This window comes from Capsella rubella, unplaced genomic scaffold (assembly GCF_000375325.1).
Source record: "Capsella rubella cultivar Monte Gargano unplaced genomic scaffold, Caprub1_0 scaffold_3, whole genome shotgun sequence".
Taxonomy (NCBI): domain Eukaryota; kingdom Viridiplantae; phylum Streptophyta; class Magnoliopsida; order Brassicales; family Brassicaceae; genus Capsella; species Capsella rubella.
In genome coordinates, this window is record NW_006238921.1 from 1,162,380 (window position 1) to 1,184,211 (window position 21,832).

At 39.1% G+C, this 21,832-nt stretch overlaps 7 protein-coding genes across 10 annotated transcripts; 3 read left to right on the plus strand and 4 right to left on the minus strand.

The window, feature by feature from the left end:
• The first annotated feature begins 195 nt into the window (after positions 1-195).
• On the plus strand, positions 196-1,058 carry LOC17893724. Its single transcript, XM_006298512.2, has one exon. It carries the CDS (start codon positions 280-282, stop codon positions 892-894), a length of 615 nt encoding a protein of 204 aa, XP_006298574.1. The 5' UTR covers positions 196-279; the 3' UTR covers positions 895-1,058.
• A 64-nt stretch (positions 1,059-1,122) lies between these two features.
• On the minus strand, positions 1,123-4,116 carry LOC17893484 (inositol phosphorylceramide glucuronosyltransferase 1). The gene is made up of 9 exons (XM_006297310.2): positions 3,801-4,116; positions 3,555-3,675; positions 3,120-3,469; positions 2,847-2,954; positions 2,625-2,759; positions 2,401-2,538; positions 2,005-2,290; positions 1,728-1,851; positions 1,123-1,470 (listed from the first exon to the last, which is right to left on the minus strand). The coding sequence occupies exons 1-9, from the start codon at positions 4,041-4,043 to the stop codon at positions 1,329-1,331; spliced, it is 1,647 nt and encodes a 548-aa protein (XP_006297372.1). The 5' UTR covers positions 4,044-4,116; the 3' UTR covers positions 1,123-1,328.
• A 151-nt stretch (positions 4,117-4,267) lies between these two features.
• On the minus strand, positions 4,268-10,971 carry LOC17891800 (probable inactive ATP-dependent zinc metalloprotease FTSHI 5, chloroplastic). The gene is made up of 16 exons (XM_006300119.2): positions 9,803-10,971; positions 8,995-9,466; positions 8,307-8,507; positions 7,923-8,216; positions 7,557-7,826; positions 7,176-7,397; positions 6,929-7,102; positions 6,704-6,825; positions 6,320-6,521; positions 5,979-6,107; positions 5,391-5,879; positions 5,227-5,301; positions 4,977-5,036; positions 4,720-4,827; positions 4,534-4,614; positions 4,268-4,463 (listed from the first exon to the last, which is right to left on the minus strand). The coding sequence occupies exons 1-16, from the start codon at positions 10,786-10,788 to the stop codon at positions 4,395-4,397; spliced, it is 3,954 nt and encodes a 1,317-aa protein (XP_006300181.1). The 5' UTR covers positions 10,789-10,971; the 3' UTR covers positions 4,268-4,394.
• A 186-nt stretch (positions 10,972-11,157) lies between these two features.
• On the minus strand, positions 11,158-14,214 carry LOC17893902. The gene is made up of 2 exons (XM_006299020.2): positions 13,790-14,214; positions 11,158-12,976 (listed from the first exon to the last, which is right to left on the minus strand). The coding sequence occupies exons 1-2, from the start codon at positions 13,899-13,901 to the stop codon at positions 11,385-11,387; spliced, it is 1,704 nt and encodes a 567-aa protein (XP_006299082.1). The 5' UTR covers positions 13,902-14,214; the 3' UTR covers positions 11,158-11,384.
• A 153-nt stretch (positions 14,215-14,367) lies between these two features.
• On the minus strand, positions 14,368-16,046 carry LOC17891426. Its single transcript, XM_006297835.2, has one exon. The coding sequence runs from the start codon at positions 15,635-15,637 to the stop codon at positions 14,489-14,491; it is 1,149 nt and encodes a 382-aa protein (XP_006297897.1). The 5' UTR covers positions 15,638-16,046; the 3' UTR covers positions 14,368-14,488.
• A 682-nt stretch (positions 16,047-16,728) lies between these two features.
• Positions 16,729-18,332, plus strand: LOC17891039 (cysteine-rich repeat secretory protein 39). Of its 2 annotated transcripts, none has more exons than XM_023786219.1 (4): positions 16,729-17,191; positions 17,289-17,660; positions 17,761-17,880; positions 18,139-18,332. In XM_023786219.1, the coding sequence occupies exons 1-4, from the start codon at positions 16,729-16,731 to the stop codon at positions 18,144-18,146; spliced, it is 963 nt and encodes a 320-aa protein (XP_023641987.1). In that variant the 3' UTR covers positions 18,147-18,332. The 2 variants fall into 2 exon arrangements, with proteins under 2 accessions (XP_023641987.1, XP_023641988.1); XM_023786220.1 differs by having other exon boundaries at positions 17,292-17,660.
• Positions 18,333-18,516: 184 nt separating this feature from the next.
• On the plus strand, positions 18,517-21,810 carry LOC17892844 (histone-lysine N-methyltransferase SUVR4). Of its 3 annotated transcripts, XM_023785676.1 has the most exons (8): positions 18,517-18,759; positions 19,239-20,128; positions 20,244-20,506; positions 20,592-20,658; positions 20,762-20,812; positions 21,032-21,189; positions 21,326-21,379; positions 21,493-21,810. In XM_023785676.1, exons 2-7 carry the CDS (start codon positions 19,262-19,264, stop codon positions 21,366-21,368), a joined length of 1,449 nt encoding a protein of 482 aa, XP_023641444.1. In that variant the 5' UTR covers positions 18,517-18,759; positions 19,239-19,261; the 3' UTR covers positions 21,369-21,379; positions 21,493-21,810. The 3 variants fall into 3 exon arrangements, with proteins under 3 accessions (XP_023641444.1, XP_023641442.1, XP_023641443.1); XM_023785674.1 differs by having other exon boundaries at positions 18,517-20,128; XM_023785675.1 differs by having other exon boundaries at positions 18,519-20,128; positions 21,032-21,125.
• Positions 21,811-21,832: the final 22 nt, after the last annotated feature.

Genomic DNA, 21,832 nt, shown 5'->3' on the forward strand with positions numbered 1-21,832 from the left:
CATCTCAAATGGTCACTTATTATATCGGAAGTTTTAACACTAATTTATCATTTCTTAAAACTAGTTTAATTTGTAGCTTTGACTTAGATCCACCTCGTAAACAAGATCCATATCGTAAGGAAAAAAGAAAGTGCGTAGAAGCTTTTAGGAAGCAAGTACAACATGCGAAGACGAAAAATAATGGGTATTGTAACCGACTCACTATTTCCATAATCCCTATAAAAGGAGCACTGATATCAAACACAAAAAGCAAGAAAGACAGAAAACAACAACACAAAGATGAGAACGTTCCGGGTGATGATGCTCTCTTTCTTGCTCGTTGCAATAACAACAACATCCGGTGTGGTTGGTGAGGGGACCGACGTGGTTTATGACGGCGAAGGAGATCCGGTTAAGCCCAACGTGCCGTATTACATCAGCTTCATGACCTCGGACTACAACATGTGGATATGCCGGATGAAATGGGGATCTTCTGATCCCAACGCATGCCCAAAACAGCCGTTAATGGTCACCAATCCAAACATGTCAGCACCCACACAAGTCATGTTTGTATTGGCAACCAAATCAGATGTCGTACGTGAATCAGCAAAACTAAAGATCAAGTTCGTGAATCCCTGTCGTCAGTGTGGTGAGTCCGGGTTTTGGAGAGTAGTTCAGAGAGGCTCTTTAGAAGGTGAAGTAGTCCTCAACGGCTCTAAATCTAAGTCAAACAATGACAGTACGTTCGCCATCCATAAAACCAACGAATACTACAAGTTCACTTTCGGTGACGACACTGACTCTCCAACGACTATCAGTTTGAGCAACGAGTATCCGATATATAGGCTGCTCTCGAAGAGGTTGTCTGGCGAGATGGAGATTTATTTCTACAAGAACATGACGACTATAAGTTAAGGCAAAATGTTCCTTTTTGATGTAATGTTTTCATTTTCAAACTCAAAATAAAACTTCTTGTAAGAACATGAATACGACATAATAAATGATATAGTAGCACAAGAAAGAACAAAACTTGGAGTCATTTCCTAACAGAATGAAGAGATCATGAGAAGGTTCATTTATTGCGTATTCATGTTACTATCTAATTCAAGTTGCTTTTTTTTCCCAATCTATTACTAAATGCGATAGCCAAAATGATTTTGTTGTAAAGCATGACATGGGTTACAAACTGGAACCATTTAGAAAAACACAATAAGATAATAACACAAAAAAGAACAAAACTCAAGAGTTATCCTAACAGTAACAGAATAAAGAGATCATAAAGTTGTTTTGTGTGACTTGTGAGTTACATTGTGACACGCTTTTTGTGTGTGTGTGTGTGTGTGTGTGTGTCAGCAGAGGAAGCAGATTGACTTTGTTCTCGTCGTGTCACGGTTTTCTAGACCTTTGAGGAACCATCTAATTGCAAGGTGCTCGGAAGCATAGGTCATGAATGAAACTAGAACCATGGCTACGGCTATCATCAGACCTAACCTGCTCAATGTATAGCAGAAACTAGCCAGTTAGTACATACAAGTGAAAACAAAATTCATCCAGACAGATCCTAATCTACTCAAATCGAGTATGATGAATCAACAACAATCTATAAGAATAAGCAACACATTCCCAGGTGATTTTAAGACCAAAGAGGAACATAAGCAAATAATTAGAGATTTCCTGGTCAGCGGATGATGTTGAAATTATGGGTTGGTTCTTGATGCTAATGATACAGCCAATGTGAAGAAAGTTACCTCAAAAATAAAGCGGTGACCCCTAAAAGGTAGGGCAAAGATATAGCAGCCACTGCCAAAAATGCCATCCCTAATCCATAATAGCATGTAGTAAAGTCACAAGACGCATCTTCCCGCTGGTGGCCTGTTGATTTGTCAAATAAGTTAGTGATAACAAAAAAAAAAAAAAAAAGAGAAAGACATTTGTGTCTCTGGGGATATATAGCTCACAGAATGTGAAGACTTGGCCAAAGAGAAAGCCACATATATCGATATTATGATTTCAACATGTTCATACCCTTTCCCGAATCATCCAGTGACGACTCTGTTTTCGGTGAAAGAGATCCTGTTTGAACAGCGATTTTCTTGCCATACTGATACACTAGAAGTAGAAAAACACCATATAAGAGGAAGAAGATTGTGAATGTCCACTCATATATCAAAACCAAGCCAGTCCATGGCATGATTTGCCTTGGCACAATCATAAAGGAAACGCCAATGGATGTCAACACAGCCACAAAACAAACTGCAACTGAGACTGCCCCCAAGTATTGAGGAACCTTAGAATGTGAACCGATATGAAGCTGCAGTGATGGAGATTGAACATTAAAGAATTTCCTAGCTTTTCGAAATGAAAAAAAAGGCAGGTAAGTAGGTATTATGTGTTAAGAACAATCTGGCAAAGAAAACTAACTTGATAGTTGGAATTCATGGTAGACAAAGTTGATACACCGCTATAACCAATTGTTCCATTAGATCTAACTTTGTAATAAAGATGTCTGATTTGAATGCATAATGAGCTCCTGCACATTGAACCCAAGAAATCACGTCCCTGCAGTAGCAAAATGAAATTGAGATCCAAAAGAGATGAATTTGGCTGAGATGAAAGAAATCGTTGGGTACACGAAGAACTCTAACCTGTATGGAACGATACAGGCAGAACAAAATCCCACAGAGTGGTAACAAGAAAAGGAACTTGACCATGAATTCATCATTTGGGGTTTTTCCACCTCCAGTTCCAGGAAGAGTCTCCTCAAGCCTAACCCTAATGCTCTGCAGTTGTCTTAGAAACTCAATCAAAAGAACTCAATGTTTTCCAGAAACAATGAGAAATTTACAAATACAAACAAGAATACCTACATGCCACGCCTCAACAGGTTTCACGAGCCATGCTGTCCACCAGTCCCAAGGCTTAAGAGGGCCGAGAGTGTAGTGAATAATGTGAAGCTTGCTGTCATCGACCATCCACTGCATAAACAAGGAGAATCTTAAGCTTCTAAATAATCAAAACTAAGCCACAGACATTTCAGCTCACATCAGTTTGCTTAGGACAGGAAAAAATAGAAGTTACAGGTACATACATGTAACTAAACTAAAGATTAGCTTAAACTCAAACTTGAAACTGAAATATACCTTGTTGGCAAGCATATACAGACCAACATCTGCATTGTATAACGTAGATAGCCTTTCCATTTTAGGAACTGGTCTTGTTTTCATGACTTCAGGGGACAAACTAGGATCAAAAACTCGAGCATTCGGAAAGTCTGGATAATAGGAATTCAAGAACCCTTGATCTCCACCAGTATAAGACGACAAAGTCTTCACTTTCTTCATCATATCATTGAATAAAGCTTCAGAGGGTTCAACAACCATAACTCCAGAGTTCAACCTCTCAGAGTGCTTCAAATTAGCGCAAAACTTGGAGCATTTAAACATATCATCGATGTTCTTTACCACAATAGTATCAGCATCGAGATACACAACTGTAACAAACAAAAACAGTGACATATAAACATAACATAAACATGGGAAACAAAGCTCTAATTTTGCAGAACACAAATCACTAACCTTTCTTGTAATCAGTCATATTAAATATTTTAAGTTTTGTATAAACACCCCAGAATCTCTTGGGATGAACTTGGTTTGGATTTGCCAGTAAACTAATCTTCTCTGCTTTCCATCCATCAGCCTAAGAGATATAATAAAACTCCAGCCTTTAGTAGTAATGTAAACATAAAAACAAATCCTTCCTTTTTTAGATCGTTAAACTTCTAGGAATAGAAAGTTTATACAGGAAATGAGAATTTCTCAAACCTTGAGTAGCTTCTTAGAGTAGTCTGAAACACCATCAGAGACCAAAACGACCATGTCCTTGTTGGATCCAGTGTCTCGGATCGATTTGCCCAATACCCTAACTCCCAATAAGAACTCATCTCCATACAAAAGTGTGACGTAAGCTTCCTTAGTTGATTCGGATCCAAAGGAACTCTTGAATTGGATTGAAAGAAACGTGATTGAGAAGAGCAGAACCCAGAAACTCGAGTTGAGTCTCATCATGGATTCGGGATCACGTGGCACTAGTCCAGACAGAGAGGGCCCTTGAGTAGAAGCAACAAGTCAATGCATCTGCTTCGGCCTTTCTTCAAAAAACTACTATTAAATTTGCCCTTCAGGCGGAGATTTCTCATTTGGTCCATTGGTTCCCGCACTTGTGAAGTAGGCATTTAGGTGACTGGTTCGATTCCTCAAATATTAAAATCTTCATAAATTCTATTTTTAAATTTCATTAGTAAATGTTACTTTTATAAATAAAAAATACAATATTCCCATTTTAATACATACTGTAGTAGATAAAAAAGATATGCTAAGAAACTCTATCCTCAAAATATGTAATCATCTTCATTTCTTCTAGGTTGGTGCACTAAGAAGTGCAGTCTCCGGCGTATCTCCAACATCAAGAAAACTCCTTGACAATGGCTGCAAACAAACAAAAAAAAGTAAGCACTAAGCAATATCAGCAGAAAATGCTTAAAGGTTTCCTACTTACCTCATTGTAATCGGTCCCTGAGAGAAAGAAAGGTTCCTTCTCCCGAATCCCCCCATTCTCATGTACAATTCTTTCAAGATCCTGCAAACCATTCGAGGAAAACAAAATTTGATAAGATTTTATATGCACAGGTTGTTTGGAGCAATCCTTCATTCTAATTTGATCCCAACATCGAAAAGATTTAACCTTCTGAGTTAAGATTTCAAATTCGAGTAGCTCCTCTGTGATTTTCTCAAGGACACGGCGATTTTTAAGGAGCATTCCCTTTGCCTTTTCATACGCTAAGTCATAAATCTGTGGAAGGGAAATATGAGATTAAAGAGGTCATTTTGCCTTGGACAATGAACTACCAAAATGTGAAGTAGAAAATTGCAGACGGTAGAGAGGCACCACAGACATGGCAGATATTAAGAACGTATGGGAAACCAGAGAGGAAAACCAACCTTTTCAACTTTATCCGCCATTTCGTATTCGTGGTTGTTTCCCATACTCAAAGCTGAAACCTGCTCAATTAGAATCAAATAAACCAAACAGAAAAAACTATAAGGTCAATCAACTGATCAGATGAGACAACAGAATGAATGGAAACTGTATGTAAGAATTACCATGTTCAGTTTTTAACATGTTGGTTCAGTGGCAGCAGACATTTAATCTTGGAATGGAACTAATTACAAACATAAGAAAGAACGTTACCGCGTTAGTAGCATAGTGTACCGCAGGACTGTCATCGGGTCCCCAGCCATATTGAAGCACCATACGTGTCGCAATCTGTCGCAAAACACAAATGATAATCATAGGGAAACGAAACATTAAGTTTGTAGACGGCAACATACTGCGAAAGAATAGAAAGAGTTTACCTCCTGGGCTTTAGTTATTTCTGAAGAAGAAAGAAAATTTTCATCTTTGGGAGGAAGAAGCATTTGGGACGCAATATGAGATCCAAAGCAGAAAACGAGCTTTTTTTCAAGATATGATCTTGATTCCGTATTCCCAATTGCAGACCCTCCACTTGTGACCTTGGTGATTTTTGTACACCCAATTCCTTCCCAGGAACTAGGCTCAAGCCAAAGATTTTCCACAACATCGAAGTTTGGTATTAGAAGTGCAATAAGAGCACGACCAGCTGCCCAGACAGCATGTGGGAACTTTGTCTCCCTCGTCCAAGCAACAGTAGGATTCAAAAGTTCTATTCCATTGCTTATTTGTCCATATGGTTCCATCAGATCAACCACATTCTCCAAATCTTCTTTGGTTAAGTTAAGTCCAAGATGATTCACAAGCACTTTGCCCATTGTCTTTGCAACTTTTGTTTTCCGCAGCCATGGGGGGACTATGTGGCTAAACGTCTGTCAAAAAAGAGAAAGAAATCACCTGATGAAAACCATATTTCGAGATTAACAAAAAAGGGTATGAACCATAGGCGAACAAGATGACAAATTTCTTACCGCAAACCAGCTAACATAACTCAGAAGTTCGTCAGTGTCGAGAAATTTGCTTCTGAAGGCACTGCTTTCGAGAGCCATTGGAACAAGTTTCAGTTCTATCGGTCGTAATAAAGTTGTCTTCTCCGAAACCTGTAAACATGAATTGGTAACTAACATAGTGGAACAGAATTACAGAGAGATATAGGAGAGAGCAACAAAGAAGAACCATGACGTGATATAGTACTTACAAGCAAAAAAGAAATGAACCATCAGAACTTTGAAGGTGCAAAAAAAATTAAACAGTAGGTACAACATATAAAACCGCTAGCACATATAAAAAACTTTCCAAAGCTTAAGATTACCTTACGCCAATCCACTAGATCAATGAGTTCTTTGTCCATGGTTTCTTCTGCAGCGTTGTGTAAAATCCTCTCCCTTTCCATTTCAGTTGGACTTTGAAGATGGAATACTCTATCCATACGACCAGGTCTTCTTAAGGCCTCATCAATTTGCTTATGATTTCGTGTCGTCGCCATCAAAACTACGCCATCCTGTTTCTCAAAGCTGCATAAGTAGAAGATATAAATTAGAATGACATCAGAAACGTCAACTGGAAAAAAGGGGTAACCTACTTGAGTTTTCTACTGGACCGGTCCCTATTGCATTAAACACGATACTTTGAGAAAACGTTGTGAATGCTACAAATCTGGTCTTAATCGTTAATCAACATAGAAATTGGCTATTACCCATCAAGTTCAACAAGAAGCTGATTAATGAACGATTCATGATCTTGCTGTTTTGTATGTACGAACTTCCCGCGTACACCAGCAAAGAGGTCAAAATCCTCCACAAAAATTATTACAGGTGCCTAATCATCACAGTAAACATCAGACCATAAGATGACAGCATGAGGAAATTTTAATATCTACAAAAAGATGAATTAACAAAACAATCTGAGAAAAGCAGCTAACCAAGTCTCTTGCAGTTTGAAAGAGTTCCCTGACATTCGCTGCACTTTGACCAACCCATAGTCCAGCTTCCAACTCTTGAGCTTCAACATTGACAACAGGCACTCTTGCTTCGGCTGCTATAGCGAGCGCCAGTGACGTCTTCCCCGTTCCTCTCTCACCCACGATAAGAACTCCCTGCAACGTGATTAAGCATGCTTATATTGGACACTTTCCCACAGGATAAGCATACAACCGTAAAGCAACATACCCGAGGTGCGCGGGCACCCATCTCCTGAAATGCCTTTGGATTCTGTAAAAATGCCACAACCTCGTTGATTTCTTCTCTCATAGACTCAATACTAGCAAAGCTTTTTAATGGGATAGGTGGATTTTTCACTCTCTTCATTCTGTCGAATGCAGTTTTTATGGGGTCGATTCCAGCCTTTCTCTTTTGTTTAATTCTCCTTTTTCTATAAGTAAAATATGATTTCTGCAAAAAAAGAAAAAACCAATTTTCAGTAATCAACTGTGAGTGTAAGAAACCTGAATGATTAACAACATAAATGGTGTAATACTAACTACAATACTACTGCTCACGAAAAATTGAGAGCGTTGGAAAGAGAAGCCAATGGAGAAAAATGTTACGTACCACTCTCCAGAATTTCCTCACGTTTGGATCTCGGCGGAAGGGTCCATAGCCAAGAAGTCTTGGAACCTTTCTTTTCAGAAAGCGGAAAACATGATACAAAACAAACCCATATATAGAACTTCGAATTAGAAACCAGAGGAACCACTGGAAATCTTCTGTATTGCGGGACTTGAAGCTCATTTCTGCTTCAGACTGCCATTGTAAGTACCATGTTGAGCCAACAGTCTGTTCTATTTCTTCCGGCCAAGCCATTCCCAGACGTAGCCTTAACTGTGTGAGATAAAAGTCAGAAAACAAAAAATAGACACAGGGAAACAGGAGGAATATATCCAGAGAGAGAGAGAGAGAGAGAGAGTAAAGTTATACCTGGTAAGGTATGATGAATTCGATAACTGGAAACACGACCGCCATCATAATGTCATCATTAATATTCCTTATTCTCTCTAATGCAGTATCCTTAGCATTTGATACAACTTGAGTCTTCCTCAATGCGTTAAAGACTCGAGAAACCACCCTAGTAACCAACAGAAACTGTTGTTGAAGACTTAGCTCTGACATGGGTATCCACATCAGATGAACGGAAGTTGGGATTCCACAAGCAAGCATTTTAAGGTATAGAGCATCAAAACCTCCAAATTTCTCAAATAGCATCTCATATTCCTACAACCACAGACAAGAGTTAAAAGCTTAAACTTAAAAATCCCTCAAATAGATTAGAACTTAAACTTAAAAATCCATGACATGGGTAACCTTGATGTCAATGTAATACTCCTTATCATCTCCTTTTAACGCAACATACATTACAGCATAATCATGCCTAATCCTGGCACTGTCAATCAGCTTCCTGGAAACTGCGTATGGAACAGCCATAGGGTCCATCTCCCACCTATTTTTGTCTTCGTTATACCACGTCTTTGAAACAACTCTATCTCTATCCAGGAGTACTTGTTCCTTCAGATTTTAAAAAATCATTAACTAACTGGTGAATGATCAATACATGTGCAAATAAGCTCTGCAAAAGACAGAGATGTACATAAAGTTTTCAACAAGGTTCCAACTAAAACTGTCCCATTTTAAGCATTACAGCTAGCATCTCAGTTCTATGAATATCAAACACTGAAAAGATCCAATCAATGGTGTAAGCCAAAAAAATGAGTGCTTCTTGCTTGCCCAAGTAATCTGATTTACTTAATAGCTCGATATCAAGATAACATATGAACTTGCATATTCAGTATTAAATAAAACTTCAGAATCTACCAAAAGAAGAAATTCTTGAAGTTTCCATCACCAATGAATACAAATCTATAGGTTAGTCATGCTAATTATATATCTACCATGAAAAACATAAAGCAGTGTTCCATCCTTCCTGGAAAAACATCCACCAATATTAAACAAACCGCATATTTGTGGGCTAGTATACTTCATATCATAAAGTTACCTGTCTCTGCGCAATATACTGTTTACCAAAATCAACATCTTCCAAAAGTTTTTGTTTCAAATCGGCTTTTGCTTCTTCCTGCCACTTTTTCCAACCATGGCGTAGGTGGAGCTGGATAGCTTTCGGAACAATCACCTCTTTCTCTCCAAACATCCATTTCACCTCAGCTTCAGGAAATCCCTTCACAGCTTCACCTTCTGGAGTCTTTTGAACAAAAAGCTTTTCTTCACCAAATTTTTTCATACGTTTTCTGATACGATTCTGAAGATCTCTCTGCAGCTTTTTTGATTCTTCAAGGCGTTTTTTGATGCGTAGAGAAAAATCCGCCGAGTCACGATCGAAAAAGGGATCAACCTCCTCCAGATCCAGAATATTAGGCAGTATCGTTTGTTCCAAGTGTTTTCTTTGAGCGTTCACTAATTCCTGCTTAATCTCAGACCTCGAGAGTTTTGTAATGGAGCTTTCAGGAACACTACAACCAGAAAATTAATTGATCTAGTAAGTGAAACATGAAACATTTATGTCAACAGGGAAAACAGAGAGCATATACATGACAAAAGGATACACTTAGACTAAGTACAGGGGTACAAACAAGATACTTGGTAATCTTAGAAGTAAAAGATACAACTTTTACCATCACCTCTAGAATTGGACGCAAATAAGATGAATGTAAAGAGAAATCTTGCAAATAGATGAGCTTAACACAATCAACTGTTATTATATCTCTCATTATTCGGAAACCAAATTCTCAGCTATAGGTAAGGTAGAACAATATCATCTCAGCTAAAATCAAGGCTAGAGATATCACCTTTCAGAACTTTTTTGATTCACTTCTCGGTTGAAGGTCTTAACCAACTCTACACACTCTCTTTCGATGAAAATAAGCTCTCTAACCCCAAAACTCAATGTTGTTGTCTCTTTCTTTAAAATTATATCGTCAATCTCATCTATTCTTTCCCATATCTTGTTGTATTCAGTCTCCATTACATCCACACTCTCTTCCAATTTCTCCACTTTCTCCCTAGCACCTTTTCTTAACAGGTTTTCACTCACTTTCTTCAATCTTAGGGCCTCATCTACAATTCCATCAGCTCGTTTCATTAACACATCTCTCTCCTTCCTCAACCGCCTCATATCACGATATAATCCACTCATTATCTCTTTCTGCAGTTTCTCCTTATCCCCCTTTACTGCATCCAAAGCCGTTCCCACTTCGGCAATATCTCCATTTTCCTTTTTAACCTTGTCAATAGTCTTCAGTAAACCCGAGACTGTCTCCAACAATCTCCGAGTATACTCTGAGAACTCATGATCAACAGTTTTTAAAACCACCTCTTTTTCTCTCACTGTCTCTTTCTTTTTCTTCCAAATCACATCACTGACGAAAGGAACAGCTAAAGCTGGAGCTTGAAAAGAGCGAATTGGTGAAAACCCAATTGCAATACAAAACAAGGCGTAAACTAAAGGCCTTGACACAAACTGAAATACGCTCTCTCTCGTCTCTGACGATGGCAAAAGCTCATTTGCCTCTCCACATAAACTCAATGATTCCGAAGCAGCTTCACTCTCGTAATCAGACTGTTTCGACCTCAAAAAGCTCCCATTTACGGCGGAAAAACCAAAACAGCCTCTAATAGGCACAATTTTCCAAGATTTCTTGGATTCTCTAGACCCAAATTTTCGATTTTTAACCCGAAATCTAGGCTTTAACGAAACTATACCTGAGCCCAGAGAAATTGGAGACAGCTGTGTGAGAAAGGGTGAAGATATGGAAGAAGCGGAAACGAAATCCATCGCAGCACTAACGCCGAAGTGAAATTCAACACCATATCTTTGTGATAAGAACCTCCATTGCAGCTACTTAATATTGCTATATGATTAAATTATCCGCCGGAAAGTCGCCGGATTTCAAACTGTAGCTAACGACGGAAGTGAAAGCACTGCAGCGCAGTGTCGAGGTTTATCAGATGAAATAGATAGAGAGACTCGGATAGAGAGAGTAGACAACGGTTCGAGTTTTCAATCAATATACACACTATTAAACCGATTATCTAAACCGAATTTCCAATAACCGATTTCGTCCCATGCTGGGAAGTGCCACTGTGCGAACACACTAAACCGGATGATTAGTTTGTACTCTACATGCTTAAAAAAACACAAAGATACGAGAACAGAGCAGAACAACTTAACAAAATACATCATTCATATTGCTCATAACAGCCGCAAATACAGCGTTTTAGGTCTTACATCATCAAATTACAACACCAAGATCAAACCCTAAACTAGTATACTGTACATACATATTAGTCACGCAGCGCTGCAGATACTGACACTGAACATATCCTTCCATTAAACCTTTTTGTTCACAGAAGTTTTTCTTCTTTCAAGTTTCAACACATCTCATCTCCTTCCCAGTTATCTTTCTCCTTTGGCCCCGTAGGACCTTCTTCTCCATAAAGAGCAATGGGAAACAAATCAACAATGTTCTCAAAAGAGAACCTAACTACCAAAGGAAGAAGATCCATGATCTTATTGATCTCAGACCCTGAATCATAGGCAATGCTCGGACCCCATTCTCTCATATACTGTAACCAGCACGGCTCGATCACAACTCCATTACCTAAATACTCCGCTGCAACAATCACATACCTTCGGCTAGAATCCAAAATGGACTTACTTTTCGCAACGTCATTTCTCACTCCAATCCCCAGCTTTGACGAGCCTTGGAGATACATTCCTGAGTGAGGGAAACTCGCATGTCCGTGTTTAGATGAGTACACAGCCGGTTTGTTATCTTTCACAAACTCAATATCTGATGCATCAACCCAACCACCACCACTGTGCTGAGAGAAGAACATTTGCCACAGCTCACCAGAGAAGTTGCATATGCGGAAAGTGAAATGTTCCCAGTCACCAACATGTTCCCCTATGCGGGTCATAGGTAACGTGAATATCCCAATTTTGAGTGTGGCCGGGCCATTAAAGGGGCAGAAAATCCACATAACGATGTCAGTGAATGTTCCACCAAGTGCTGGTTTCACATGAACGTAAAGCTCGGAGCTTTCAAGGTTTCCTTTCTTGAGATTACTCTTTTCTTCTTCGTCTTCGGGAAGGTCTATCCAGAATTCCATATCATTGCATCCTCCAGCAGGCAAGTTCGAACCTGTGGAGTTAATCGTTTCACCTTGTGATTTCCCTGACCGGTACAACAAAGCTCCGTTTTTAAAGAACCATTGTACGGATGAAGGCATGTAAGCCTCTTCAGGGTGGAAGTAGACTGTTGGTCCGTAGTGTTCTATAACTGCGTGGACCTGGTCGAGATTTGGCATTGCGTGTAAAGTCGGATCTAGATTCCTCAAGCATCCAATATCAGAGACTGTCCTATCAGAAGACAGATCATAAATGCAGCAAAAGAATGACCCAACAGCTACACCTTGAGACAGCATTCCTCTCTCGCAAGGTCGGGTGCTCCATACACTAAAAGGAGAATCAGAGCGGTTCGACTTCTTCGAAGAACCCACCTGAAGTATCATCTCATAGGTTTCACAACTCTCTGTAAGATCCTCTCTTACACATCTAACCTCCTCTGTCGCAGGTTCCCCTGGTTGTTGAGTTACAATAACTCCCATTGCTCTGTAACCAACAGGAGGAATAGGTAGCCAGAAATAGCCACCGCCATCTTTCTCTGAATCAGCACTCCAAACTAAAGAATAACTCGCTGGCTTTTTCAGGGGCGGGAGATCATCAGCATTGTTGGGTTTGGTAGCCCGAGCTGCAAGTACATAACCTCTCAAGGTCTGATCAGCTGGCTGGCAATAGTGACCAAGGCAGTGGAAACCTTCTGGAATTTCCTCGGCTCTGTAAAATATAGCACGTTTCGATTTTGCGTGCGATGAATCAAAGCTCCAAACTCTATGGAACTTGGTGATTTTCACCACTTCAATTTCTCCTAGGTTTATTGTTCCCGTGGCAAAACCATTTCCTGCAAAGAGATATTGACAAAAAACAAAAAAGGTACATCACTTTGGGAAACATCTAACTAACAGATTGAGCACTTAATTGATTGAAACAGTAGAAGGAGAAGTTAATGGACTACAAAGCATTCTCTAACATAATACCCAAAAGTATTAACTGTTAACTGTTTAACTGTATATAAACTCTATTAGATGACATGATACCATATCCATCTAAGCTTCCAAAACATAAAATGATAGAGCCTTTTTATATGATCAAACAACATTATCATTGCTCACATTATCGAGTCAACAAAGGTTAAGAATACTAAACATGTCTAATTATAGCAAAACAATTATTTAAAAGTTTCATGTGAGAATATTCAAAGTAGAAATCAAATCTTGTATCGGAGTCGGACAAAGAAGAAAGGATAAAGACAACGGGAACCATCATGCAGAATATTCCAAAGCATCTTCTCAGTCTTAAACAGAATATAATTTCGCTTCTCCAAAAAAAATTATACAAAATTAAGCCACAAATATCGATAAGATTAAGTCATTTCTCATTAACCAAGGACCAACTGATGAGTAATTAACCTTATCTTATAACTAATCAAACTCAATTATGTGATTAGCCAAACCTAGCTGAAAATGCTTTGCCAATGATTCAAAACGTTTCTTCATAATCTTTTGTTGGGGGCAATTCTTGACACACTTATTACAATTAGATGGAAAATTTCCTTAAATGAGAGTTTGCTAAAAAACAAAATCTTGCAACTTCAAATCCATAATTATCGAAAGAACAAAAAGAAAAATTGCAGTAAAAGAAATGTTGTGCGTACCTTGTGGCCAGCTAGGAAGAGGAGACGGAAGCGAGAAAGGCTTTGGCTCGGCCGAATCGGAATCCAACTCGGAGATTCCTCTGCTCCAGTAAAAGCAATCACACCCAAACATCTTGTATAAATTCAAGTTTTTTCTCCAGAATTAAGAGAACCCCACCCAAAATCCACTAGCTAATTTCGAGTGAGTGAGTTTCAGATTCTCCGGGGCAGCAATAAAGGATAAAAAAAACTCAGCCGATTCTTTCTCCGGGAACTGTGAAAATCACCGTTTCCTATGCGCCTCTCTCTCTGTGCCCCTCACAATTTAGGAAAAATTTAGAGAATTGAGCAACATTTAACAGAGAGCTTATGACTATCTAGACATTCACGGCGAAGAGAGAGACAGAGAGAGGCGTTTCAAGTGTTGTAATTGCGTAAGAAAGAGGAGAAGGTTGATGAGATGAAGTTTTTTATGATGGTGTGTGTGTTTGATTCGTTTTTCTAAAAGCTCTCATTTTTTTCCTTATCTTTTAGAAAATGTTATAATGACCCCAGTAGTATCTAAACGTTCAGATTAGTCCGTTTACCAGAAAGAAATGTTTACGTAACTGAAAGTTTTTTATTGATACGTTTGACCTCGATACTTTCAAATTTCATAGTTTAACCCATCATACGGTTATACTTTCAAAAAAGAACAAAAAAAATAAACACTTTTCCTCTTTAAGCCGCAGAACTACTAAACGTTTCGTCTACAGCACTAAGATTGACTACTTTATTCTTGTTATATCTCTTCTTCGTGCTGTCTCCTTCTCCGCCGCTTCCACCGCCACAAGTTATCGAGATCTCACATCCAAACACGTTCCCGAAGCATGAAAACAACCCTTTCTTACCCTCTCCTCCACCGTTCCTCCGCCCTTGTTCTTTCTCCTTTCGTCTCCTCCTCCTCCGTCTCCTTCCCGCTCCTCCTTTTCCACTAGACTCATCGCTGGATCCAGCCGTTTCAACCGCACCTTTTTTCTCCGCTCTCCACCGCTCAACTCTGTGCTCAACTCCCTCTGTTTTCCCTTCAAGAATCGAACTTGCGTCCTCTTTATTATTACTATTCGTCGCAACCGCTGTTTTCTGTCTGTTGTAAAGCCCTTGCGCAATCGCAGCCGCAACCACAGACGCTGACGGTCCAATATCAGAGTTACAAAGCGAACCATTCACCATACTGTCCGCGCCAACAACAATAGCATTACCACCTCCTCCACCGCCGGTAACAACCCCTGTTTTAACTCCGTAATCATTCGTTGATGTCGTTAAATCCGTTAGATCGCTATTCGTACGGCGGTGCATTATCTTTGAAGCTTCTTTATACCTCTCTCCTCTTCGACTTCCGTCAAAAACCTCAATAGATAACGGCATACTCCGTTGACCACCGTCAAGAAGCGCAACGCCGAGCCGTAAGAACCCTTGAAGCCTACCTGAAGGACGACGAATCTGAAGCGTCACAAGCCTCATATTGTTATTCCGACCACCACAGTCGTCACCGTCACCAAAACCAGACCAAGGAGCAAAAAGATCGCTAAGAAGAACATTGACGGTACCAACAAGCGCATCTTTAGCCCAAGCCGCTGCGTATATCTCGATGACAATAGCTGATGCGTCAAAGTCAAGGATCTTGTCGTTAACCCGGAAGACAAACTTCTCGTTCCATATAGGGTTGGCTCTATTGGATTGATCAACACGCGTCGTGAGTTTCCTCATAGGATCGGTGTTGATCCAAGCTACGGAATACGTTTTCATGTTTCTTGAAACAGGGGCAAGATCTTGAGCTGAGATTAGATTGATTTCAAGAACGGGACATGCGAACTTGAGCCGAGCCATGTCTAATTTTGTGTTCTTTTGTATAAACTATCGTGGATTCGTTTAATCTTCGCAAGTGGCGGGAGATTAAAGAAAGTGAAAACCTTCTTTGTTTCACTCGTCTCCGTGAGAATGATTATACGATCAGTTGAGAATGAAGATGAGAAGGAGAATAAAAGGAGAGGTTAAGAGGGGAGCGTAAGATGAGGAAGAAGCTTGTGGTTTTTAGACATTGATAAGAACTGGACCGTTGGTTTTATTCACTGTCTTTTTCTTCAACATTGGTTATAAATGTTGGAGACTTTAAAAGGTGACAGACGTTATTTCTTTGACTCGCTCTTATTTGGTCTATTTTTTTTTTTTATCTTTTTGTAAGAGTTTTGACTTTTGTATTGATGTAAAAGAAAAATATAATAAAAGATTTAGTCAAAGTGAATAAAACTCTGTCATAACGAATTTTACGATATATACACGGAAGAATAGGAGTGTTTGTTTTGGTTCTTCTAGTTGGATTCATATTTTATTTTCCTTGTAATTTTAGAGTTGTTTCTAGAATGAATCAAATACTATTTATTTGTATGGTTGTTTTTTTTCTTTTTTTTTACTCGTAATGTGTCAATGTTTAGGAAATACTGAATACTTGGTTTTCCTCTGATTCAGACTATTTCGATCTCCCAAAACAAACAAGAGTCCTGAGATTTCCATAGATGCGAATAGGGTTGTTCAGAAACTGATGAGAGGGATGATGGGATAAACATATTTTCGATCAGCCAATTCCACCAATTGTTATTAGTATGACGATGACCGGAAGCTTCACAACGCATACATCAGTAAAAATTGTTAAACAACCCAAGACAAAAATGAATACGTTATTATTTTCAATAATTAACTTATATCCAATGGCTATGATCATGCCAACAAGAAAAAAAATCAAGAAATCAATACGTACGTGTGCGCTTGACCATCTAAGTCACAACCAAATCGTAAACATATGTTGACAAGTAGACATACGTAGACTAAGATCTAATCTACCACAACTTCCATCTCCATTCACCAATTGATACAGCTTATTCAATAAATTAAAAATCTTCCCTGTAGATTTGTATCAAACCATGGTTGTCCACTTGATCTCCCCCCTTGCACCAATCCTAGCCCTAATCATTCTGTCTCTTCCCTCTATCATCAACACTTCCCAACTGGATTATGACACTCTAGTTTTCAAACAATGCGATTCATTGGACGCAAACATCCTTCAAAGACCAACAACAAAATATCCACATTACTCAAATCAGAATCTATTTCTTCGTGCACAAGCCCTTTCTTCTTTCCTACGCAAACTCGAATCCGAATCATATCGATCTAAGTTCTATAAGACTCTAGTTGGTAACGAACAACACGCCGTCTCTGGATGGTTCCAGTGCCGAGAAGATTATCCGAGTGAAATATGCCATAGATGTGTTAGTGATCTTCGTGACATTTCGTATAGAGTGTGTGGAAACGCCACGTCAGCTCGTGTTCACCTCCGAGGATGTCACTTGATATACAAATTCGAACGTGTCGAGACCCATAGTGCTCGTAAGTATATACATATTGATGTGGCTCGTAATTCGTAAGTAAAGTTTTTGTTTGTGTCCAAAGTCCAACACGATTGTCTTCTTGTTGTCGTGTTCAGAAGAAGCTAGTAATCATCACAACCATAAGTTATTCGAAACCCCCGAGCACGGTCTGATCCACAAGGTATGCGATGGAGCCACGGCGGAGACGTTCGCCGGATTCGAAGAGATGAAGACAGAGGCACTCACAGTAGCTGAGACAGGAGTTGTTGACGGGCACGGCTTCTACGAGGATAGCTACAAGCTCCTCCACGTTGTGGCTCAATGCGACGGCCACGTTGAAGCTTGCGATTGCGGTGAGTGCGTCAGTGCCGCGGCTGCTGCAGCGGCAGAGGAGTGTCCGTGGTCCATCGCGGGTCAAATATACTTAGAAGGGTGCTACGTCGGGTATACATATCACCCGCATGAATCTCCCGATGATTCATACCACGGTACGTACGATTAAACCAAAACCAATTATCAAAAATAAGTTGATGATGTATAATTTGAGTTGCCATTGGTTTTTTTCTTATCCTTTTGGTATATATATAGAAGAAGATTCAAAAGTAAACACGGAGAAGTCGTTGGCGATAGTAGTAGGAGGAGTAGCGGCATTGGTCCTTGTTGCTATATTCTTTATGTTCCTAAAGAGCTTGCGTAAAAAAGGAGATGGTACGTTATAATCGTTATATCTGAAAACATATAGTAACGTAGAGATATGCTATTACAACTGAAAAATATAGAATAAGATAAATCCCATACATGTCAGTAATTTCTTAAACAAATATACCAATTTCTAAATATACAGTTGGGAGGTAAATAAGTAATGAGGTATATATGTATGTATGATGGATGGTACGAATTTCATAACTTGAATACAAATAATTAATTTGAAGGAAATATATTTAAAATTTATATTGTTTTTTGCAGATTGTTGAAGCGAAGAAGGTCTCTACACCTAAATCAAAGGGATGTTGGGAAAATAATTTTGTTCCTTGTAATCATTGTTCGTTCTACCAACCAAGGAAATTTACTAATTAATACGACGACGTTTGGCCGTATCTATCTATTGTTGTTTTGTAACCGCGAAAACTATAGAATATGAGATATCACGTTGTGGCCCATAACTTTGACTTAAATAACCAATTTATATATGTATGGCTTTTTTTAGTCAATGGGCCTATTTAATGGACCAAGACAAAGATAGAAAATAATAAATACATATCTCTCTCTCTTTCTTATTATTTTATGATTCAAAACTGGAAATAAATCTTGTCAAACATGGAAAACAAGGAAGAAGCTAAATAAACAAAACAAATGTACTCTCCTCTCACGCAGTAGTGATACAGAGATGGCATCTATATATTAGGTCTTTTTTTTATCAATTCTGAAACTGATAAATCTTTTATTAATTTTATATTCTGAAACTCTTTTGCATGCACACAATCATTCTCCAGTCTTCCTTCAAATCTTGTGTGTCTTAGCCGGCGGCTCGATCCCAGAAGCTTCCCGATTTCGTTATAGGCTTTCTCCATCACAAGCCACACTGAGGTTTTTGTTCTCTGTGTTTTACGTTTTCTCTTTCGCTTTCTATCATGCATTTCACTCGTCTTATCCTGCTGTTGCTGCTCAATGTGGGTTTCTTAGATTTCTCTGAATCTGTTTCGAGTTGTTTAGGCTTGAAAATGCTGGGAGCTTCTCTCCTTGTCGATATCAAATTCTGAATTCGCAGTTTATTTTTAAATAGAATTTGATTCAGCTTCTAGGGTTTTTCTAATTGGTGTGATTTTGCTTGATTTGCTGATAAGGTGTGGGTTTATTCGAAATTCGCAGTCCTGAGTCAGCTTTTTCAAGGATGGCAATATTAAATCAAAGCGTACATTTGATCAGTGTCCTTTGTCTTAAGAGCTGCTGCATTGATGTGTCTTTGTTTGGTGTTTGCCATTTTCATTCTTCATACGAACTGATTCTATTTTATCTATCACTTGAAATCAGGGCAATTTCGTTTTTTTGTGTGTTAAACTTTGCAGGTTCAGTTGTGAGTTATCTGGATATGGAACGAGCGATGCTCACAGATAAAGACGAGAAGGTACGCAAAGCTTTAGAGAAAACAAGGGAATTGTCTATTCCTGATGAAAAGACAATGCCAGTGCTTGCGAAGCTCCTAGAAGAGGCTGATGGGAGTTGGTCACTGATTAAGTTGGATAACTATTCTGTACTCATCGACGCTGTTCTTTCCGCTGACGAAGAGAAGAAGCAAAGTGAAGGTTCATCTAATGGCAACCGAGGGAAGAATCTTAAGGTCAATGACTCTCCTGCTACTTTGAAAAAATCTTACGAAACCCGTTCTGCAACCTCAGGTTCGTCCATTCAGGGAGTCCAGAACCAGCCACAGCTTAGCAATGGTGATCGCAAGAGGAAATATAAAAAAAAGATTTCTGACATAACTAAAGGTTCAGAGAGAGTTGAAATATCTCTTGTCGATGATGTTGGAAGCGAGCCTATGCCAAAGTTTACTTACATCCCTCACAACATTGTATACCAAAGTGCTTATCTCCACGTGTCCCTCGCTCGAATTTCTGATGAAGATTGCTGTGCAAACTGCGAAGGGAACTGTCTTTCAGCTGACTTTCCATGTACCTGTGCTCGTGAAACCAGTGGAGAATATGCCTATACCAATGAAGGCTTACTAGAGGAGAAGTTTCTCGACACCTGTCTCAAGATGAAAAAGGAACCAGATCGGTTCCATAAAGTTTACTGCAAAGACTGCCCTTTGGAGAGAGACCACAATAAGGGCACACATGGAAAATGTGATGGTCACTTAATCCGGAAGTTCATTAAGGAATGCTGGAGAAAGTGTGGATGTGATATGCAGTGTGGAAATCGAGTAGTTCAGAGAGGGATAAGTTGCAAACTGCAGGTAACAGTTACATTAGATCATATATGTTAACCATACTATTTTAATTTAGTCTTCTATATGGCTTCTTGTCTTGATGGCTGGCTTCCTCATTTGTCAAGAAAAATATATGTTTCAGGTCTACTTTACCCAAGAAGGGAAAGGGTGGGGTCTTAGAACGCTGCATGACTTGCCAAAAGGGACCTTTATCTGTGAATATATTGGTGAAATATTGACCAACACAGAGTTATACGAGCGGAATATAAGGTTTAGTGGTGAGCGGCATACATATCCTGTAACTCTGGATGCAGACTGGGGTTCTGAAAAGGAACTAAAAGATGAAGAAGCTCTCTGCCTGGATGCCACAATCTGTGGAAATGTCGCAAGGTTTATCAATCACAGGTATCAATCAATGCTTGTTGTCCTATAGTTTTTTTGTGCTCCTCTTGAGAGTTTATGGTTCTCGTGAACTTTATTGTCGATGCAGATGCGAGGATGCCAACATGATTGATATTCCGGTAGAAATAGAGACTCCTGACAGACATTATTATCATGTAAGTATCTGATTCTTCACTCTAACCTGATCTTCTTGAAAATACTGATTGTGAAAGTAACATTTATTGAGCTTAAGGAAATTGTGGGTTTGGTAATGTGCAGATTGCCTTTTTTACCCTACGAGATGTGAAGGCCATGGATGAGTTGACATGGGTAAGCACCATGAATATCTGTATTGCCCTCATAGTTACAAATACTCATTGTTCAAAGCTATAGATTAGAACATGTTGATGATTTTGCCATTCTAGATATCTGTGGTGTTTGTAGATGGCTCCATGAATAGAGATGGAGCACGACTTTCTACTGTTCCCATAATGTTATTTACTCTTCAGTTGTACACATACTTCAAATAACGTGTGTTTTTAATCGCAGGATTACATGATAGACTTCAATGATAAAAGTCATCCTGTAAAGGCATTTCGATGTTGCTGTGGCAGCGAATCATGCAGAGACAAAAAAACAAAAGGTGAGTTAGTGCTTTTGTTGTTCAAACCTTCATGGCAGACTGCTGGCTTGCTTACACATTCTAGGTTAGTGTTTGTGTTGTTTTGGCCGAAAATATTGTTTGGCAAAGTGCATTGGTTCACAGTAAATGATTCCAACAAAAGAAAAAGCTTCAACAAAAACTAGATATGTTGGCTAATCACGCATTCCCGTGATATGCAGGTTCTCAAGGCAAGTCAGAAAGAAGAAAGATTGTTCCTGCTAAAAAACAATCAGGTGAGAAAGAAAGTCTAAGATTATACGAGTAGCACCAATAATCTCTGCATAATCGTGTGATGGTTTCTATGAAGTGAATGATTCAGTCGTTGAGTGTTTCTCTTGAAATGCAGGTTCCAAAGTGGGGGCCTTAAAGCGCAAATGAGACTGATCGTTATTAGAGTAAAACATTACTGGAAGCATGAACCGCAAAACACTTGGATCCATCTTGATGACGATATATAACTTTTGTCGTCGCAGAATTTTTTCTCTGACAATCCAATCCATTCTTTAGGTTAAAGTGTGATGTTGCCCAACCAAAGAAACTCACTGTTAGTCCCGTTTTTGTTTTTGTTTTCTAGGAATAAACTGCAAATGTAAAATAAATACTGGATTTTAAAACGGGTTCTCGTCTAAAAGAGCGTAAAAGATTATGGATTGAAAAGGAGCCACATCATAGCTGAGGTGAAAAGA

What these genes read in the sequence shown, in the direction of transcription:
- LOC17893724 (XM_006298512.2), top strand. Translation starts at nt 280, where the DNA reads ATGAGAACGTTCCGGGTGATGATGCTCTCTTTCTTGCTCGTTGCAATA.
- LOC17893484 (XM_006297310.2), bottom strand. Translation starts at nt 4,043, where the DNA reads ATGATGAGACTCAACTCGAGTTTCTGGGTTCTGCTCTTCTCAATCACG. An exon ending in ACTCTAAGAAGCTACTCAAG is followed by an intron (nt 3,676 to 3,800) that starts GTTTGAGAAATT and finishes TATATCTCTTAG; the next exon opens with GCTGATGGATGGAAAGCAGA. An exon ending in CCATGAATTCCAACTATCAA is followed by an intron (nt 2,291 to 2,400) that starts GTTAGTTTTCTT and finishes CCATCACTGCAG; the next exon opens with CTTCATATCGGTTCACATTC.
- LOC17891800 (XM_006300119.2), bottom strand. Translation starts at nt 10,788, where the DNA reads ATGGATTTCGTTTCCGCTTCTTCCATATCTTCACCCTTTCTCACACAG. An exon ending in TGGGTGCCCGCGCACCTCGG is followed by an intron (nt 7,103 to 7,175) that starts GTATGTTGCTTT and finishes ATCACGTTGCAG; the next exon opens with GGAGTTCTTATCGTGGGTGA. An exon ending in AAATAACTAAAGCCCAGGAG is followed by an intron (nt 5,302 to 5,390) that starts GTAAACTCTTTC and finishes GTTTTGCGACAG; the next exon opens with ATTGCGACACGTATGGTGCT.
- LOC17893902 (XM_006299020.2), bottom strand. Translation starts at nt 13,901, where the DNA reads ATGTTTGGGTGTGATTGCTTTTACTGGAGCAGAGGAATCTCCGAGTTG. An exon ending in TCTTCCTAGCTGGCCACAAG is followed by an intron (nt 12,977 to 13,789) that starts GTACGCACAACA and finishes ATCTCTTTGCAG; the next exon opens with GAAATGGTTTTGCCACGGGA.
- LOC17891426 (XM_006297835.2), bottom strand. Translation starts at nt 15,637, where the DNA reads ATGGCTCGGCTCAAGTTCGCATGTCCCGTTCTTGAAATCAATCTAATC.
- LOC17891039 (XM_023786219.1), top strand. Translation starts at nt 16,729, where the DNA reads ATGGTTGTCCACTTGATCTCCCCCCTTGCACCAATCCTAGCCCTAATC. An exon ending in TGTCGAGACCCATAGTGCTC is followed by an intron (nt 17,192 to 17,288) that starts GTAAGTATATAC and finishes TGTCGTGTTCAG; the next exon opens with AAGAAGCTAGTAATCATCAC. An exon ending in TCCCGATGATTCATACCACG is followed by an intron (nt 17,661 to 17,760) that starts GTACGTACGATT and finishes GTATATATATAG; the next exon opens with AAGAAGATTCAAAAGTAAAC.
- LOC17892844 (XM_023785674.1), top strand. Translation starts at nt 19,064, where the DNA reads ATGGCAATATTAAATCAAAGCGTACATTTGATCAGTGTCCTTTGTCTT. An exon ending in GCAAGGTTTATCAATCACAG is followed by an intron (nt 20,507 to 20,591) that starts GTATCAATCAAT and finishes TTGTCGATGCAG; the next exon opens with ATGCGAGGATGCCAACATGA. An exon ending in CTGACAGACATTATTATCAT is followed by an intron (nt 20,659 to 20,761) that starts GTAAGTATCTGA and finishes GGTAATGTGCAG; the next exon opens with ATTGCCTTTTTTACCCTACG.